The sequence below is a fragment of the Apostichopus japonicus genome, chromosome 5, assembly GCF_037975245.1.
Source record: "Apostichopus japonicus isolate 1M-3 chromosome 5, ASM3797524v1, whole genome shotgun sequence".
Taxonomy (NCBI): domain Eukaryota; kingdom Metazoa; phylum Echinodermata; class Holothuroidea; order Aspidochirotida; family Stichopodidae; genus Apostichopus; species Apostichopus japonicus.
This window is the reverse complement of record NC_092565.1, coordinates 18,936,915-18,946,116: the sequence shown is the minus strand read 5'-3', so window position 1 is coordinate 18,946,116 and position 9,202 is coordinate 18,936,915. Positions and strand designations below refer to the sequence as shown.

General features: G+C 34.1%; 1 protein-coding gene across 1 annotated transcript in view; it reads right to left on the bottom strand.

Annotated features, from left to right (window-relative positions):
* Positions 1-1,107: 1,107 nt before the first annotated feature.
* LOC139967933 (PDZ domain-containing protein 7-like) overlaps positions 1,108-9,202 on the bottom strand; it is a 31,249-nt gene continuing 23,154 nt past the window's right edge. Inside the window, exon 17 of the mRNA XM_071972156.1 lies at positions 1,108-8,913. Coding sequence (XP_071828257.1) covers positions 8,776-8,913 — 138 coding nt within the window. The 3' untranslated portion in view covers positions 1,108-8,775. The remainder of the gene's footprint in view (positions 8,914-9,202) is intronic.

Below are 9,202 nucleotides of genomic sequence, written 5' to 3'. Positions count from 1 at the left end.
ATTGAAAGCTGCTACCTCTCTCTGCATAAAGTTTAGTCGTTGTACAGTATGCACTGAGAAGAAGGAATATCGAGTGGGTTTATGCACTGGTATGGGAGAGGTTCCGTACGCCTGCCAAGTGTTTCATTTCAATCGATCTGGGATCTGTTCCGCCTTTTTGCATTGTGTGGAAACTTGAGGTTGTTCGAGGCCAAGAGGTCATTAATTAAGTTTTTACTAGGTTAGAGCAAAGAGGTTCGGAGGAAGCCAACATCTCTCCATAGACCTAGACTGAGTAATGAGCATGGTAGGGTAGCTACGGTGTCCAAGCGTTTGAATTTGACCAGGGGGCCGCCCTTTGAGAACCCCTGTTATGTGTCAAACAATATCCAACACATTAGAGTTAAACCTATATCTAGTGGCTTCACTGTTAACTCTTCTTTGAGTTATCAATGGTTTAATCCAATGCGGAAGATTTTGTGTCCCACAAAGTTCATAACAAGACACACAAGTTCATAACAAGAATTTATTTTGCTAAATTGGCAAGTCTTGTAATTCTATGCCTTAATTTGGTCATTCTTGTTGTCGAAATGAAAGCGACAGATTGTGTAGTTTGTATTTTCAGGGACTTTCAGGGTAAATGGTGGAGTCATAAAAGAAGAAAATAAATGTATTAAAGAACTATTTTTGCTCTCATCCCAGAATTTGGGTATATGACACCAGCCATGATATCATCACTCTGTTTCATTTATAATTATACTGACCTTATAACCTTTGACATTTTATGTAAATACTCTCTAAACAGTAATTCAAACAATTCATTCAAACAGTCATTACTTCTTCCATGGGTATGGTATGTGCACAATAGCAAAAAAAAAAAAAAAAATTAATTTAAATTTGCAGCAATCAAAGTATCCTTTTAAATTAAAAGGAATTTACCATACATTGTATGCCATTTTGTTACATGACAAATTTAGCCAAGTTTGACCAAGTTGAACTCCATTAACTGTGTGACCTTTGGCATTAATAAATGCAGTCTAAACTCATAGACTCTGCTATGCTACATACTTTTGTGGGTTTTGGCCATTTTGGTATGCATGTTATATAAATTTTTTTTTTTTTGGGGGGGGGTATGTAACCTCTGACCCTATGATTTCATAAGTCATGCAGGCACTACAACCCATGCCTTCAGTGTCTTATGGGTGTTTTGAGGTGGGTAACAATTTCAATACCAATTTTTGCACAAACTGTTAAAATTGTACAATATCTCATTCCCAGTACTTCACAGGTAAGGATGGGATAAAAAAAAGGATAAATACTGTATTCCAAGCCATCTGGGTTATCAATCTGGATATAATTGAAGATCAAAAATATGGCCAACTTTATTTATTTTCAATTTCAAAGAATTTTTTTGTCAAGGAGAAAGTTGTCCAATACTTAAACTTTGTCAACCTCTACCTCCGGGATGAAGTTTTGAAATTATTTGGAAGGTATTTTTACAGATAAAAGTGTTGACAGTTCAGAAGAGATCGCAGTTAAAATATTAATGCACATAATTCTTCAGTAGTACATTACAGTTGAAAAACTGCTCATTTTTGCCCACTTAATGTTGGTTTCTTGACAATAATAAAGCGTTCTTTTTTGAAACGTTATCAAAGACGTTCAAGTTGTACATTAATGCTACAAATTTTGTTATGTCATGATCTGTATATATCATATCAAATTGGATAAAGTTTAAAACGTTCAGTCTTCATGCCTGCAAGATACTACAATTGTTTTAAAAGAGAGATGTCATTTTAAGACATGCAAGCCATTATAAAAAGATGAAACAATTTTAATTCATTTGAACGAACAAGGCATCAATGGTTTAAAATAGTTGAATCCATTGGACTTCTTTCATTGGTCTGTCAAGTTTACTTCAGGATGCTATACACTTAATACTGTAGTATTGCAAAGCCATTTAGGTTTCTACAAAGGTTTGCATTTTTTATGGAATTGAACATAACCACTTTTGCTGTAATTAAATTTGCTTCTTATATGAAAAAGTTGGGTTTAAATAAAAAACTGAGCTTAGAAGTTGTAAATAACTCCATGTCTGCTTAAATTTATTGAAAATGTTGTGTCATTAAAATTAAAGATATTGTAAACTATTTAAGAGAAAACAAGCCATTTGTCTTAGCGGTTTCGGGGATGTGGTTAAAGTCAGGTACGATCTTATGACCACAGTATGCGTTCCACAGCAAACAAGACCAAAGCCTAAATACCAATCTTTATGTTCTAAATCAACTTTCTTTTCTTGGCATTTGACTTGTGGTAAATAATCACAAAATCATTACTAGGAACTATTCCCTTATTTTGACCCTATCACAATCAGTAAGCTGAAGTCCAGTTCAGAGCGAAGGTTAAAGACCATGTGTTCTGCATGTCATGCCTCTTTTAACTTTAATAATAGGTCATTTTAAAAGTATGACTCAAAATGCATGAAGATGCCTTGTTAATGGAGGAACAGGCAGATGAATGTGTCGTTAATGCAATCATTCACATCCTGAATGTAACCAATAGACAAATCAAATTTGCCAGGTTTATGCGAAGGGTGGTGGAGGTGACAGAAAAGAAAGAAAGAAAAGTTAGCACAAGTACGAAATGACGTAATACAAATATGCTTTATTCACACTGCACTGTGGGAGAGATCATTCAAGAAGGTTCAGCACAAAATTTACAAATATTCATGACAATGACAAGCATGATAGGCTATAAGACAGAACTGGCACTAAATGAACTAATATCATTGTTTGATAGATCATAAAAAGCATTGCCCATTATTCAAAGTAACTCAAAAAACAATCTTGAAAAAAACAGTTTTTTTTTTTTTTGCATTCAAAGAAAGTCAATTTAAAAAGTAAAAAACTACCTATGGCCAACATCAATCACATTTGTTCAAAGGAAGTAAAACAAAACAAATTCTTTACCACAGAACAAGGTAAACATATTATTTATTAGTTATTCTTAAATATGAAAAATTCTATACTTAATAAGCAGATGAAATGGATCAAGATTAATGACATAATTACAACATGGTACATCAAGTACATGAGAAGTAACAGGGATGTAACGGGTGTAAGGTAAAGGCCTTGCATCAGTTGTCAGACACACTGGCAGTTATAATGCAGGTCACCTGTAACCCTACCACTCTCTTGAGGATACCCCCATCCCATCACCATGCTCCCCCATCTACCCCCTGCAGGTGACCTGTGACCCTACCACTCTCTTCAGGATACCCCATCCCATCACCATGCTCCCACGTCTATCCCCTGCAGGTGACCTGTGACCCTACCACTCTCTTCAGGATACCCATCCCATTACCATGCTCCCCATCTATCCCCTGCAGGTGACCTGTGACCCTACCACTCTCTTCAGGATACCCCCATCCCATCACCATGCTCCCCATCTACCCCCTGCAGGTGACCTGTGACCCTACCACTCTCTTTAGGATACCCATCCCATCACCATGCTCCCCCATCTACCCCCTGCAGGTGACCTGTGACCCTACCACTCTCTGAGGATACCCCATCCCATCACCATGCTCCCCCGTCTACCCCCTGCAGGTGACCTGTTACCCTACCACTCTCTTCAGGATACCCCCATCCCATCACCATCTACCCCCTGCAGGTGACCTGTTACCCTACCACTCTCTTCAGGATACCCCCATCCCATCACCATGCTCCTCCATCTACCCCCTCCCCCACTAATGATCATCATCATTACCCCAAATTTGTTGTCCTAAAATTCCTTGCATTATTCCCAAAGGATTAATTTGCTAAAACTATGCCAACTAAGGAATGTTTAACATAGACCCTAGAGATATGTAGATAAATATCCACTTTCATAAAAACCTACAGTTTGCAACTTTTGAACCAATGTAACTTCTCTTCTGACCGTATATATACCATGCTGAAATCACCCGTCCCATTTAAACTCATTTCCTAAAAGTTGGCAGTTTCCTTTCTTTCTGAATTACTTCAGTGGGTAATTAATTTCCACTCCCTATAAAGAATGTTTAAGATACAGAATACCGGAATGGAAATTATTATCCAATCCAAAGTCCTATTAAATGAAAAAAATTTATCATGCAGCAGCTGTTTTCAAGTTAAAATCAATATGGCAGTTTAGCTTGACTTCCATTCAACTTTTAGATTCCAGATATTATGCAAACTGCTTCCTAAATTTAAACATACTAATATAAAAAATATTGCTCTTAAGTTTTAAGTGAAATCTTCATATTTCTTCCCATATATGAAAGCTGATATTAATCTGAAATATATTTTATGCATTGTATACAATAAGGTAAAAGCTGAAGAAGTCTACAACAGGAAGAAAAAGGTTTGAAAGGACACTTGATTCAGGAAGTCATAAGAAAAGGTACAAAAGAAGTAAAAAAAAGAAAATGTATCTAAAATACAAAAACTTCAAGATGATCAAATAATGCATATATAGAATTTTATCAAACCAAAAGATCATAATAATTGAAGAAATATGAAGATTTATCAAAAGTTAGCTAAAAATGCTTTCCAGTGATTGTGCACAAGAATTTTATGGCGACTGAATTTTATGTCCCACAATTTATCCCTCTGCAAGGAGGCCTACAGTGTAATTACCCTCATGGACCAAGTCTTCCAGGCCATAAAAGCAAATGTTTATACTAAATGACCACTTTTGGTCCGTATAACAAACTTCGAGCAAATACAGAAGACAATTTGTTTTTTTTGTTGTTTTGACAAAGCATGCTGGTATTTGCCTTATTCACTTGTTTTGAGATACAAGGCATAAAATACATACCATGAACTGAAAGACAATGGTAAAGGCATATGGGTTAGAACCAAAGTCAAAACTACTGCTGAAAACAGCAATCTACAAAAATGGAAGTATCTCTTTGCGACTGGCCTTCTGCATTTACCTTTTCATTGTAGCAAACATCTGACTATTCTGTTAATAAGAAATTGGACTTAAAACAAGAATGTCACAGTGAAAAAAAAAAAAATTTCTATTTAAAAACAAACTCAAAGTTGAGATACACAGGTCATCAGAATTGACCCAAAATATGCTAGAAAAGTCACAAAATGGTCACTCATACTTCAATGAGGAAAGTATTTTGCCTCGTTGAGACAATGAATCAAAGATTAAATCTAATTAAACACCTCTTGTTGTCTGGAAATAACTTTGGAGATTCACAACCACAGGTAAAGTAAAGTACTTTTCAAAACTTTCCACAAATGCATAAATTTGGGACAAATACTGTCGAGAAGGCCTTGGCTCTCTAGGTTCAGATGCAAGATGATCTTAACACAAGGTATAAATATTAAAATTTAAAAAAAAATATTAAAACCTGCTAAGGTAGTGCTATGCAACAATTGAGCTCATAACTACTGTCGGTGTTATTAAAGGAAGAAGAATATGGGGTGGGGGAGGGGGGGGGAAGCCGGATAGGATAGTAAAAAGACAGGTAAGGGACATCAAAAGAGAGGTAAGGGACTGAATAGGAAAAAGAAGGTTATTGGCAAAAAGATAAAAGATTCTCAAATGGGATATTGAAACCATGTAAATATACAATAAACTTGTCAAAAAGTACTCAAAAAGTATGTGTTACAAATACCTATTAATTTTTAGACCATGTGTATGCTTGTTCCTTCAATGCTATGAGAGTTAAAGACCCTTTGTGTTTAATTAAAGGAGTATATTGCTATGAATGTTAAGTCCAGATATGAAGCTAAACATTTATTATACTAAAAAAAATATATAAAAAACATAAATAAATGAATAATAATAATAAAAACGGAAGAAAAACAGCATTATATTCTGTGGATTTCGCATTCTCTGACATTTGAGACCAAATGGAATCAGGTATAATTTTATTTTAAGACACCTTCCCTTCAATGGTAATTTGACTTCACTGTATATTAAGTAAGTTAATGTGATTTAAGGTAGCACAGGGGAATTCTATATGAATATCACAAATTTTGTGAATGTCTTATAGCACACTACAGCATGGAATGTCAGCTTTTGACTTTAGTTTTGTTCTCCACGACCAAATCTCGCCTTTTACCAACCCTGAAAGGAATGATCCATCATTAATGATACACTTAACACAGAACGGTCTCGACTTAAAACCATTCACTGAAGAATTTGGCACATAATGGCTAAAAAAATGATATCACCTATAATATCAATATAATAACAAAAACTGCAATCAAACTTCACAAGTACAGCCAAACAATATACAAAAAAAAAAATGTTATTGCAAACGTTTAAATATAAAACAACATATCACTTTTAAAAAACCTATAAACCTCTGGTAAGAAGGGATGTTTAATAATCCATAGATAAAATGAGATATTATTCATATCCTAAAATATCTTGCAAATACACAATTTTGTATTGCCTCCTTAATTAAATCAGCCTTTATTGTCTTTGGTCAGTGTCTTAGTGAAACCTGCCATGCTTTCTCTCCACAAAATCAATTAGTTTGTCAAAACTGCATTTTCAACTATTGCATATATAAATGTTTTATATGTTTTTTATATAACTGGCCTGCAAGTCCATTTAAGGACACTAAGCAGCAGGGTAATAGCTAGACTTCTCTTTGTTAGATGGCCCAAAGCTTTTTCAGGGGGGCAGGCAAAATCTATTTTCTAGGAGGGGGAGGGAGGGGAAGGGGTGTGAAAAGAGCAGGGCATAACCCTCCTTTTAATATTCCAAATTAAATGTAATGAAAACATGATGCACTTTGTATAAGCTTTGCAGCAGAGGCATACCTTTCAGCAAAAAAGGTTTCACCAAATTATGTTTCACAAAGGAATGAAACTGAACAGAAAACTAATGTTTGTAGGTACTCTCTATAAAGCAAAATTTTATAAGGATATCATGGTACTTTCACTACAAAAAAGTGTGAAAAATAATTTCAGACATATTTGGTTACTTGAAAATTATATACTTTATCATTTTTATAAAGAATGTTTATTAGGTTATCTGTAATTAAAGCAGTTTAACATAAAATTCACATCATGATTTCTATTGTTGAATAATCGTCTTTAAAAAATATGTAAAAGAAAGATTTTAAAAAAGGTTAAAAAAAAAGATGAAAACTATTTCAAGGTATCAAAGTATCAAGGTGTGTTGGATAAAAAGATCTGCTTTTTTCAATACCAAAGATGTAAGTTAATATTTAGTAATATTTAGAGATATCTTTTCTAATTTTATACCGCTACCTTTTGATAGAAATCTGGAAGGAACACAAATGGAATGAAGTATAGACATCTCCCTCACCAGCTGATTCAAATTTGCTCTGTAAATATGTAAAAACTTAGAATTTTTTTAAACATTTTGACCAACCATCATGATTTATCATTTGGGCCAACTATCATCTCAGCTATATCATTTCAAGCCAAAATTTGCTCTTTGAATTGATTTATGTTTAGATTGTTTAATTTTTAATGAAATATCCCATGAATGAAGAAACAAATATATACTAATTCTTTCTCAAAAAAGGATTTAACTTTTCTTGATATCAGCCTCATGAACCATAAAATATGTTTTTTTTTAGTATTTATATAAATTCGCCATGGATGTTGAGAAGTAAAGGTTGAAATATTTAGAACATAGAAATATATTTTTTCTATAAAATTTCATACTAAAAGTTAACAACATATATGAAAGAATGACGAGGCACGGTAGAAAGTATTCAAAAGTCAGGCTCTTGGAATATGGATACATTAAAAAAAAAATATTGAGAATAATCTTTAACAAAATCTTAAATCGTAAAATATGTCTATCGTAGAAAAGCAAAGCCTCTGTTTCTACCAAAAGACATAAGTTAATGAAAAAACTCTAAATTTGGTGACCAATTTAATTATTTGGATGAATGATATACGTTTGCTGATAAACACCAGAATAAGAAATAACGGCAACGACAATCAATTGCCACATATATTTTAAGAAGAAACATGTGGTTTAATCTCAGGCAAGAACACAGAAACTTAAGAGAAATTCCTCTGTTAAGACAATCCCTTTGACATGAAGAGTGATCATTTTCATATACTGTTGAGGATTCTTTAAAAAAAACTGATACAAAAGGTATTCTTTCCTTCCACAATCACACAAAAATATTAGAGCACTTTCTGACAGGGGTGTCCTTTAGTATAAGTTCAAACTAATATCAATTACGATAATTTACGCCATGTTTGCTAAAACAAAATTGTTTTACTCTATAGCTATGTTTGCATTTTCATCATGAAATTAGGGAAATTGATTAAAGAAATTAAACGTCAATAATCACCGATGCCAAAAATCATTGACATTTTAGCAAATTATTACACACACTTCAATTAAAGAAACCCAAGAAAATCATCAAGAAAAAGACATCAAAATTTAAAACTCAACTGGCTCTGTAATGTCAGCTGTTTGACTTACTCAAGTCCTCTTGGTTGCATATACAGTAACATTAAACTCCTGTTACTTGTACCAAAGGAGATGCCTACATCTAAGTTCATCATTCGCACCATTCCCTCGATATTTGTCTGTGTGTCAATGACAACAACTGGGTTTAGTTGCTCATTATTTGCAATTTGAAGAGAAGATGATCAAGCCTTGCAAGAAGATCCCTTTCTCTTAAGTTATAGCCTTCCATGCCATTCAGACCAGATTTTCTTAGAGGTAAATGTTGAACATTAAAGCACACATAAATTGGATTTATCACCACTTAAACACTTGCGAACAGGGTAGAATTACTAGTTCGTTACAACATCACGTAGTTGGCAGAAACTCCACGCTCATGAATTGGGTGCTCTTGTCGGCGTACGAGTGACGGATAATGTCCACCGCCTCATCGTGTGTCACGTAACGTAAAGACGTGCCATCGATTCCCACCAGGGTGTAGGATACCTAGTCAACATGGAATATATGAAATATATTCTCCTTATTGGCAATGAACATATCACAAGTTGATAAATACAATTTTTTACCCAGAAAACCCAGCATCTTTGTACAGGTCCCATATTTAGAAAGGGACAGTGAGTTTTGAATTTCATTTCTCAAATTTTACTTATCTTTCCTGGATTCAATAAGAAAAGTTTGTCCATCATAATTCCCTCCCTCTCTAACATCTACAGAATTGAAAATGATCCTTGCTTTCTCATTAACTAAATATGCACCAATCATTGCACAACCTGTT